The 11,585-nt window shown below is 40.7% G+C and overlaps 1 protein-coding gene and 1 long non-coding RNA gene across 2 annotated transcripts; both read left to right on the top strand.

Annotated features, from left to right (window-relative positions):
- Window positions 1-4,428: 4,428 nt before the first annotated feature.
- Window positions 4,429-5,312, top strand: LOC119720052. Its single transcript, XR_005270048.1, has 2 exons — window positions 4,429-4,739; window positions 5,018-5,312. It is a non-coding gene; the product is annotated as an uncharacterized LOC119720052 (long non-coding RNA).
- Window positions 5,313-5,744: 432 nt separating this feature from the next.
- On the top strand, window positions 5,745-10,967 carry LOC119720934. Its single transcript, XM_038190801.1, has 4 exons — window positions 5,745-5,803; window positions 7,391-9,588; window positions 10,495-10,611; window positions 10,948-10,967. The coding sequence occupies exons 1-4, from the start codon at window positions 5,745-5,747 to the stop codon at window positions 10,965-10,967; spliced, it is 2,394 nt and encodes a 797-aa protein (XP_038046729.1).
- The last annotated feature ends 618 nt before the right edge of the window (window positions 10,968-11,585 follow it).

Genomic DNA, 11,585 nt, shown 5'->3' with positions numbered 1-11,585 from the left:
TCAATATATAATCATACTACACTAATCTTACTATAAAAACCCTAGTATCTGGCTACACTTAATGTATTTTAAAAAACAAAATCCTCAACATCTATTTACAGGGCGTCTTTCAACCCCAACCTAAACATGTCTATTTATTCTAGTTGGGTTAGCTAATGCCAACATCGGTTAAAACGAAATTCGGACAATGAGAGAATACAATTTACCAAATACTGGCTTTACTATCAATACAGATATAATGGAATCTACATGTACAATGTGAAATAACAGATATGGCGTCTGCATTTAAGATTATCATAGGTTAAAGATGTAAGTGTAATTCGCCTAAAGCGCTAACTAAATCCTTTGCAAAATATTTACTTTCTGCAGCTTAGTACGATTTCAATATATTGCTACAAAAAGAATCCTAGACTGGCAATGGGACGATTAAAAAAAATAAAAACATCTTCAAAAATGTTAGGGTTTAGCTGACGACGCGCGTACGCAGTCAAGCAACGACAACCTTATATGCACGCTTTAGCGTTGAGCAGCTGCAGTGAGCCTACAATATCCACTATATAATACCCAAGCACGGTTGAATCACGTGCAACTAAAATGAAAAGTGAATCACGGGGTGGAAGAAGGGATGGATGGCATGAACGTAGTCACCCAAGTGGTAGTATGTCCCAAATCTGCATGCACAGAAAAATATAAATGAAAAGACATCTGCCACAGGGGCATTAAAATGTTCAACAAGAATCATTGTAACAGAGCTCCATTAAAAATATCAAGAATTCCAAGCACTTCCTCAATAAGCCAAAAAGGTAATGTTGAAATAAATACAACAATTACTATGAGAGGAAGAATATTGAGCTATAAAGGAGCAGTGCATATTAAAATAACAATTAGAATACTAAAAATGAAAAAGCTTTGGATCCGTCCAACTCTACGCTACAGTGTGTGTATAAGCAGGCGCAATATACATGTGTTTCCGAAGTAAAATTTCGTTGTGTTCTTAGTCTTTTTTCTAGGTTTTCAGAGAACAATAATAATGCAATGAATTACAACAAGTAAGATATATTACCAGCATCGGCAAAAATATGAAAAATGAAGCTCCTACAGCCCGCTCCAGAGATCAATCGTCGTTGTCAGTTCGATGGACGGCCACCAAGATGGAAGTGCTTCAGTAGTGTCTAAAGGCAGCACCAGAGTCTCTTGGAGAACAATGTGTTTTTTTTTCAAGATGGCACCAAGTAAGGAAGGCGGCAGGAACCTGGGTTATTTAAGGGTCCGTCGGTGACAAAGGAGTTGCCAGTTCAATGGCGAAAAATGGCCACACCAAGTCTCTCCAAATGGCTACAACAAATGCTGGAGTTTCTGGCTAGTATAGGAGTTGAAGAAGTCACCAGGTCAGGCCAAGTACAGCACCCTGGTTGTACCCATATCTTCCGCTGGGCCTACCATGCCGATGCCGAGCTTAGCCTGGACACCCAATCGTCATGAGCAGAACGACGCCACAGAGCTCCCGGTCTCATCAGTGCCAGGCGACTTCCCTTTATATTTGATTGCCGTTTAGCCCTGATTTGATTTATCTAATTTCGCTCCCCAATCCAAAATAAAGTGGATAGCAAAGCTATCCTGCCGACTACGCCAAGTGTAACCGGGGAGAGTGGAATTGATTAGTTTAAAATGTGGCACTCTCCTTTCAACCGAGTGGTTCCACTATAAAAATGATTTGGATAGAGCGAAGTTTTCTGTTGTCTCAATAATATGAAATGTTTTATTTATAGTACAAGCAGAGACAAAATATATACAAATGATCAGGTACAGTATTTACAAAAAGAATTATATTGGAAACTTTGGTGAGTATATAAAAACAGAATTTTGTTGGGTATATAAAAACGACAGTCAAATAGGGAAATAGGCTAATGAAGTCGCTCCAAGGATATCTGAAATGCATAAAAACAATAAATGTCTAATGAATTATGGGAATAACTTCCAGATCAAAATACATTAGTAACGATATTTAATTCAAAGAAATTTGGGAAAAACTGGTTTCCTTATTTGTAAATCAAAGAAAACTTTTTTATAAATACATCAGTCAGTGAACAAAATGTTGCATAAAAATGACTTTTACATAAAAAAGATTCAGGCATAAACAGCTTCAGGCATAAAAGAGTTAAATAACACACATGGGATTTACTCACTACTTGGGATGATCTACGTTCATGTCTTCTCCGTGCTCGGTGTTAAAAATGATGTCGAAGCAGCAAAAAATATTGCAAAATGCAATGCCGGCAACGCCGGATATAAAATTATGTTGCTGCTATCGGGGAGCCGCACCCAAAACTTGCAGAAAAAGTGGAGAGTGCAATGCTCGCTGTAAATGCTGGTCGCAAAGCAGGAGCAGAACCAGGCAGATAGATTTCAACCCAAAGCAGAGTTGGAACGGAATCAACAATATTTTGGACCTAGCCCTACAAGAAAACCATACGAAAACGCCCGGAATGTCAGTTATTCCTCTTAAACAAAGCGCGGTGGAATGCAAAACTCGCATGCTCGCTACGCCCATCGCATAGTTGAGCAAAATTCTAGAAGCGCGCGCTGTAAAAAAAAGTTTAGTTGGCCGCGAGAGGGCGCTAGGCAAAAAACATGATCGCAATGGCTGCTCACATGTAAAATGACACAAACACGAAGTTACAAAAGTTATGAAATGAATGCTGGAGTACATGGAGTAAGGAACCTGTCGGGTAAAAGTAAGTTCTGAAACCCGACCTTGTTACAATGTGAAACTGGAAAATTGATTCAGACCAGCATGACGGTCTTCATCAACCGTTTGAAACCGGCCATGTGACGGGCTCTCGACCAATAGGAATGGGTGAATTATTTTTGAAAGCATCTTGATGTTTGTAACAGCTCGTCAATTGAAGGGAGTGAAACAAATGCCACGCCTCTGACGGATAGGGTAGCTCTCTCCTATGTTGCACAAGGGACAGGGACCCCCCCCCCCTCCCTGACGAAATGCAAAAATGTGTTGTATTTTAAGAGAGGAAAGAAACGAATGACAGCATAGCAGCACCTCAAATCCGGTACTTGTTCTAGCCAATCCTGCTTTAAAGATAAAAAATGTCTGCGACTGAAAAACAAATAGACCACATATTCTTTAATACCTATTAAATTTTTACCATTGGAGTCCATTCTGAAAAACATGCCGAAAACCTCATACAATTACATATAATTTATTCTAAAATGTACACTAGATTCAAAACACTACCGTCTTCCAATATTGTTCATGTTTTTCCAACTTTCATACTGCCAGAAAAAAAATGGGAATTGAAAGAGAAACCAACACGGTTCTAAATAGTGAAACTGGAGCTAGACAACTCAGAGTGCACACCATTAAACATTTTAATTAATTAAAATAGTTCATTTTAGTCAATGCTTCGATTGAATGAATAACTCTCTCAATCGTCTTGTCCCTCAATTCAGTCTGGTGGAGTAAATTTACATTTGAATAAAGTGATATTTCACTCTTGGCCAAAGTGCAGTAGCGCGATGGTCATTACCCATAACCCATTTCGAATCTTGTTTTTATTTACCCGTTGACTGTCATTTTGAACTCTTGCATGTTGTAGTTCTGGGTCGTGTTAGTGACTGCTGTCTGGATAAGACAATCATACTGTTCGTTACCTGGACGGCAATCATCGTACAGATCGTCCGGCGGAAAAGCTTGTACTTAAAACAATAGATGATCGGGTTGAGGCAACAGTTGCAGGCCGTCATTTTGGTTCCGATGACATTAACAGGTCCCTTGTCTTCCAAATCGATCCAACCAATGTTGAACATGAAGTAGGTGACCTGGCTGGGAGTCCAACAGACAATGAATGTCACAAAGACAATGACCAGACTTTCGAACATGTCCCTTCTTACCCTGAGAAGCTGATGCTGCTTATGCATCTGCTCCGCCCGACCCACCTCTGATGTCGTTATATGGTCCTGGTCAACGATGGTAGTTTTCAGGGACATGGGTTTTGTTTGACGCTTCAGCGTCCTTGCGATGCGTATGTAACAGAAGAGCAAAATCACGGTCGGAAGGAAGAACTGGAAGCAGATATAAGCGGGCCCATTACCTTGGAGGATTGGAAGTTTCGGAAGACACACGTATGGCCGTCGACGACGCTGTAAAGGAAGAACGAGTAGGATTTGATGAACGTGACAAGCAGCTACATGATTGCTATCGTTGCTGCTACTCCCTTGCGGGAATGAATCAGCCGAAAGCGGAGGGGTTTAACGATTTTGATGTACCTGCCCAGAGTCAAGGCGAGGAGGTTGTAGGTGGACGCGACGAAGAGCAGAAAGAGGGTGACATCCCCGATCCACACACGGCACAGCAGCTCACCGCCGAACGTCTGTGGTACCTGGGCGGGGACGGGGATTGTTATCGTCGCTGATAAGTTTTTTTCTTATTGATAAGTTAACCAATGTAATTTGAATGGAACGTTCATCGTCTGGTTCTTTTATGTGGCTTAATTTACAATTCAGATTGACTTAATTTGAATAGTATGTCTTCCATGTGTTCTTTTGTCGTCTTAATATATTATTATTCATCTTTGCCTAATTTGCATGGAATGTCGTGTCACATGGCATTGCTCCACCAATGGCATGGCAGAATACGCTTATCACGTGTAGTATGGCTATTTAAGCGTGGGAATTTCCAATACGCTTCAGTCTTCGTCACGTCGCCGAAAGCTGTGAAGACTGTAAGTTTCGTTCTTATTTTCTGTACTTTAATTTATATTTATGTAATTTGGGACATTTCACATTGTGACATTATCCTATTTTGTGAGTGTTTATCTGTGAATTCTGGCTTACTTGACTTTATATTGGTGTATTTAGTTGCAAAAGGTCATTCATGTAGGCACTAAAATGTACATGTACGTGTGCTTGTGCACGCATGGTTTTTGGTTTACCAGTTACGATATTGATTGAACGTAGTGTTTAGTGCTGTTTATCTGTTAATTTATGCTTGTATTTACAGCACCAGAATGCCGCTGTGAACCCAGAAAACCCCTGTATACTCCAGTAAACTACAGTACATACATTCCTGATACCCATCCATTGTGTGTAGCGACGGGTGTTGGCCCCGCATACGATTTGTGAGTTATATTCAAATCTAATTGCTAAGTTATAGGCTAACTGTAAACTTTATGAAGATGCTGTATCTATCTCAACCTGTGAAACTCTAAACACTGTGCTCTAATTAACTTTCATTTATTGTGAACATATTGTTTAATTGTCACTGTGTTTAAATATTGTACTTTGGTGTGTAATTGTCCTTATTTCTTTTATGTAATTAAATGTATTTACTTGTAATTTATTTTCAGTTTCACCTGCCTATTTATGGGCTGAGTAATAAAATGAAGGGGAAAGCATCCTACTAGTGTCACCTCGTCAATTTTTCGGTGTCACGCTTACACACAGTGACAGTGAAAAAATCGTCATCCCAGTGAGAACTACCGTCATCCCAGTGAGAACTACCGTCGTCCCAGTGCGAACTATCGTCATTTCCAGTGCGAACTACCATCACTCCAGCATCACATCTGCTTATCTTTGTTGTCGTCGCCTCCGAGCTTGGGTTGGTCATCGCTTCTTTCTACCGGACAGCGCATCGTAGTCTACACTGCTCAGCCTACCGCCGTCACTGACATCTCGTCCTGCCGTTCTCGTCTAGTCATCCCACAGGAAGTTGAGGAGACCTTCGCATCATGTCGACGGTGGCACAGCTCAAGACAACTAGGACTTCTGCTAAGAGAGCCGTGACCAAGCAAGTCAATAAGATAAGACAGTGTCTAGCTGAAGATGATTTAAGTGTCATTGATGATTATGTTGCAAAACTTAAAGATCTGTTTAAGGAATTTACGGCTGTCCATAATGAATATCATTCATTGCTTGTTGATGATGATGATGTAGATGCTAGTGAAACTTATTTTTATAAGGAACAGGACGTATACATATCCGTCCTTCACTCGACTAAGGGTATTTCTAAGGATATAAAGGTTGAAGTTGATCATGATAATGCTTCAAGTACACACAAATCAGGTACATATGGGGATTTATCTCGGGAAGAATTCTTGGGTTTGTTAAATTTACCTAAGGTTGAGCTGCAAGTATTTGATGGCAATCCTTTGCATTACCATCAATTCCTTAGAGCATTTGAAGTCAATGTTGATAGAGTATGTGAGGATAGTGATCTCAAATTAGCTAGGCTCATGCAGTATACATCTGGTTCTGCTAAGGAAGCTATTAGGGGTTGTCAGTTAGTTGGGGGATCCAGCGGCTATTCCCAAGCACGTTCTATCTTAGATAGTCGGTTCGGAAATAAACATCTTGTAACTGAACGTTTGGTTAAGGAACTTAAATCCGGTAAACAATTACGGTCCCCGCAAGAAATACAACAGTTAGCAGATGACTTGAAAACTGCTTTGCTCACACTTGGTCAGTTAAATACTCTGAACGAGGTTAAATCACAGTCCGTCATACTTGAGATAGTAGGCAGATTACCCAGCTATGTTCAGATGAAGTGGAAAAAGTCCGCCTTGAAGTCAGTTAAGGTTACGGAGCATTATCCTGGATTTAGAGACCTGGTTGAATTCGTAGATAATATTGCACGTGAAGTTAATGATCCGGTCTACGGTAACATGCATCCCAAACGTTTTGATAGGAACAAAAATACTGGTCAGGGAGTCTCACTTAATTCGTCTGTGTCAACTCAGTCTCAGTCAGGAAATAGTCGTAGGTCAGGTCAGCATTCAATCACCAAGTCATATGCTAAACCTGAACCACCTTGCGTATTGTGTAGCCAATCCCATCGTTTGTGGCATTGTGATAAGTTTAAAGCGATGAATCCCAAGGATAGGTTAAATATTGTAATTGTCAATAATCTTTGTCATAATTGCCTCCTCGCTTCTCACAGTACTGAGAATTGTGGTAAACGATCAGTTTGTGGTGTACAAGGTTGCGGTAGAAAACATACAATGTACATTCACTGTCCTGTCAATGCCCCAGTTGAATCTAAAGTGTCTAATGTAAGCTCATTTACTGATAAGGAAACCTACATGCCTATTGTTCAAGTGATGGTTAACAGTTCATGCAGGGTATTCGCTTTATTGGATAGTGGTTCAAGTAACTCGTTCTGCTCTCGGGCTCTAGTAGAAAGATTGGGATTGCAAGGGAGGCCTTCACAGTTTCAGCTTAGTACATTGAACAAGTCAGGTGTTCATCAGTCTAAAGTTGTTGATTTGTCACTTAGTTCAGAAACAGGGGAGATTGTACAGATGGATAATGTTTGTGTAGTTGATAACATACCTGTGAAAAGTGCATCTGTGAACATTGCACTTTTTACTCATTTCAGTGACATCAGTCCAATGCCTGCTTATGAACATGATGGTGTGATTGTTGATTTACTTATTGGTCAGGATAATGCAGAAGCTCTTGTACCATTGGAGGTGCGACGCGGCAGTCCCGAGCAACCTTTTGCAGTCCGTACATTGTTTGGATGGTGTGTGAATGGTCGGTCACCAGTTGGCAGAGTCAGTCGTAAGGTAGTGTCTAATTTTGTGTCTTGTCTACCCATTGATGATGTCTCTAAGTTGTGGAAGATAGAAAATGAGGGCTTGGAGTGTTCTTCGTGGTCGCAGGAAGATAGGTCTGTGATCAAGCTGTGGGACCGGGAACATCGGAAGATTGATGGGCACTACGAACTCCCCATACCCTGGAGAGACAGAGAGGAGTCCTTGCCGAACAACTTCGTCGTGGCCAAGTCCAGGTTAGATTCACTAGACAAGCGGTTGGTTGAGGGTGGTCTGTATCCTAAGTACAAAGCAGAGATCAACAAGCTACTGCATAAGGGTTATGCCGAGAGAGTTCCCCCAGATGAGATCATGACAGGTGAGAGGATTTGGTATCTTCCACATCATGCAGTGGTAACCGACAAGAAGCCCGACAAGCTCAGAGTTGTTTACGATTGTGCTTGTAAATTCAAGGGAAAGTCCCTCAACGAGCGTTGTCTACAGGGTCCTGATCTCATCAACAAGTTATTGCTAGTTTTGTTACGTTTTAGACAGCACAGCATAGCGATTCAGGCCGACATCGAAGCCATGTACAACCAGGTGAAAATACCACCCCGAGATAGAGATGCACTTAGGTTTTTGTGGTACAGTGATGGTCTCTTGGAATACTACAGAATGACTTCCCACTTGTTCGGGGGTGTTTGGTGCGCCTCAAGTTCGACCTATGCTCTCAGTCGTACAGTTATTGATACTCCAAATGTTCATCCCTTGGTTAGGTACACTGTGAATAAGTCATTTTATGTTGATGACTGTCTTAGCTCGGTGTCTTCGAAGACTGATGCAAAGACTGTTATCAAGGAAACTCCAAAGGTCCTGCGTAAGGGGGGATTCAGTTTGAAAAAGTTTGTTGTGAATGATGAGGAATTGTTGAGTGAAGTGTCTGAAGATTGTGTGGCCGAGGAAGTTCGTACTTTTGGTCCTTTGTGTGAAAGTCGAACTCTGGGTACAAAGTGGAAGGTATCTACAGATGAGTTCTTCTTCGAAGTCGGGCGTGACAGGGAGAGTCCTATCACCAGAAGGAAAATGTTGAGTGCCGTGTCATCCATATTCGACCCTCTCGGTCTATTAGGTCCTGTTGTACTTGCCGGTAAACTTCTGTTCCAAAAGGCTACAGCTGATAAATTGTCTTGGGATGAAGCAGTTCCATCACAGCTTGAAGATGCATGGTATTCCTGGGTGCAGTCATGTCATGCTATGAAGCAGCTGAAAATTCCTCGGTGTGTCAAACCACGTGAATTTGATGATGCCTTTATTGAGCTCCATCATTTTTCAGATGCCAGCTCCAAAGCGTATGGTTGTTGTAGTTACATCAGGTGTGTTAACAAACATGGAATGGTGCATGTCCAGTTGATCATTAGCAAGAATAAAGTTACACCGTTGAAGCAGTGTACCATACCACGCTTGGAATTGCAAGCCGCAGTTGTAGCAGTTAAAGTTGATGCATTGTTGAGACGTGAGTTAGATTTAGACATCACTTGTTCAAATTTCTGGACAGATTCTGAAATTGTGTTGAAATACATCAGTAATGATAGTAGGAGGTTTCACATTTTTGTTGGTAATAGAGTTGGTCTCATCAGAGAGTTGACCGATTCAAATCAGTGGCATCATATTGACAGCAAGTCTAATCCAGCTGATCTTGTGACGAGACCACAGTCGTGCTTGAAGTCAGATGACAAATGGTTCCATGGTCCAGACATTCTGCACAAGTACAAACATGATTGGGATATGGGTGATAGAAAACCAGTAGATTTGATGAATGAGGATCCAGAAGTCCGTAAGACTTCAATTGCAGCTTTCGGCGCCGTTACCACGGAATCTCTTGATGTTGTAGATAAGGGTTATGCATGCCAGTTAAACCGAGTTGTAGAGAATGATCCTATTGATCAGTTAATGCATAATTCTTCCTCTTGGTACAGGATGAAGCGAGCTTTAGCATGGTGGTTGAGATTTCTAGAGTTTCTGATGAAGCGCAAGCTTACAGGTCAACTAAATTTCAAAGAAATTTGTCATGCAGGGGAAATTCTTGTCCGCAAGGCTCAATTGCAATCATTTGCTCCCGAAGTTAGTAGATTAAAAAAGGGGAATTTTGTCAAAGCTTCAAGTTCCTTGAAAGCTCTTAATCCTTACCTAGATGATCAAGGTTTGCTGAGAATGAGTGGCCGTGTGAACGAAGACAATAAGGTTAAGAATCAGTTTATTGTCTCAGGGAATCATGTTATTGCAAGGTCAATTGTGAACGACGTACATGGTATTGCTCATGTGGGTGTAGAATGGGTACTAAGTATGATTAGGAGAGAATTTTGGATTACCAGAGCAAGACCTCTCATCAAAGGGGTTATTAAGGCCTGTGTAACATGTAAGCGTCTCTATTCTAAACCATGTCAGCAGCTCATGGCTGATTTGCCCAAAGAACGTGTAGACGCCGGTAAACCACCATTTTCATATATTGGTATTGATGTGTTTGGACCATTTTATGTCAAGTATGGGAGATCTGAGATCAAACGCTATGGTTGTTTATTTACATGCTTTTGCACTAGAGCTATCCACATTGAGAAACTAGATGCCTTAGATACAGAGTCGTTCCTGAATGGTCTTAGGCGTTTTATAGCCCGTCGGGGCCACCCAGAGATCATTTACTCAGATAATGGTACTAATTTTGTTGGTGGTCGAGCCGAATTGAAAAGAAGCATGAAGGAGGTGTCACAAAAGATTATCAATGCTTATGCTGTTAAACAAAGTATTGTATGGCGTTTTAATCCACCCAAAGCTTCCCACATGGGGGGAGTTTGGGAACGTTTGATTGGTGTAGTAAAGAGAGTCATGGTGGCTGTACTTCCCAGAACAGTTAGATTAACTGATGAAATTTTGGGTACTGTATTTTGTGAAGTGGAGGCCATTGTTAATGGGCGACCGTTGACCAAGGTGAATGATGATCCCAGTGACCCTGCGGTTATAACACCTAATCACTTATTGCTCTTGAGAAACAGTTCCAGTTATCCGCCTGGTAGGTTTAGTCATGAGCATTTGCGTAGTCGTTGGAGACATGTTCAGCATTTGGCTAATCAATTTTGGCGAAAGTGGCTTAAGTTTTATTTGCCAGAATTACAGAGACGAACTAAATGGGTGAATCCAGCTAATAACATTGCTGTTGGTGACCTAGTGCTGGTTTCAGAGGAAATGACCCCTAGGAACCTGTGGCCTCTCGCCCTTGTTAAGGATGTAAACTATGGTCGAGATGGTCTGGTTAGGTCAGTAAAATTGATGACTCGAGCTACAGAACTTGTACGTCCCATCACCAAAGTGATTTTATTAGAAGGGTCGGGTTCCTCTTGAATTATAGATTCGTCATTCCATGAATAGAATTCGCCAATTGATAATATTTAATGTACATGTACACCAGATTAAGATTGAAGATGAGAACATATTTTTATGCATTTGCTCGCTGTATATAAATGTACAAGTATTGTAAAGACAACCCACTAGACTTCTGCAAATAATATTGCAAGATTACATGTATTTCCTGATGACTATTTTTGTAATTCCATTAAAGTGATAAGTTTAATTTATAGTTTGATGTTGCATGAATTGCTGCCCCCTCATGAGTGGTTAATGTCGATTTGCGTAGAGTGGTGAAATGTCAAGTTACATGTTGGACGGTGATAGTGATTTTGAATCGGCGATCATACTGTGTAAGACTATTATAATTGTATTAATTTCTGCGGTTATATTGTATAAGATTAATGATTGTATAAGTCTCGTGGTTATAGTGGATAATGGTAATTTATGATTGTATAGACACTTGTGGTTATGATGTATAATATAATTGTATGTCTTGGTTGAATGTCATTCAAGGGGGGAGTGTTATCGTCGCTGATAAGTTTTTTTTCTTATTGATAAGTTAACCAATGTAATTTGAATGGAACGTTCATCGTCTGGTTCTTTTATGTGGCTTAATTTACAATTCAGATTGACTTAATT

This window comes from Patiria miniata, unplaced genomic scaffold (genome assembly GCF_015706575.1).
Source record: "Patiria miniata isolate m_02_andy unplaced genomic scaffold, ASM1570657v1 HiC_scaffold_9, whole genome shotgun sequence".
NCBI lineage: Eukaryota > Metazoa > Echinodermata > Asteroidea > Valvatida > Asterinidae > Patiria > Patiria miniata.
The sequence above is the reverse complement of the archived record's forward strand: the minus strand, read 5'-3'. Positions and strand labels throughout refer to the sequence as shown.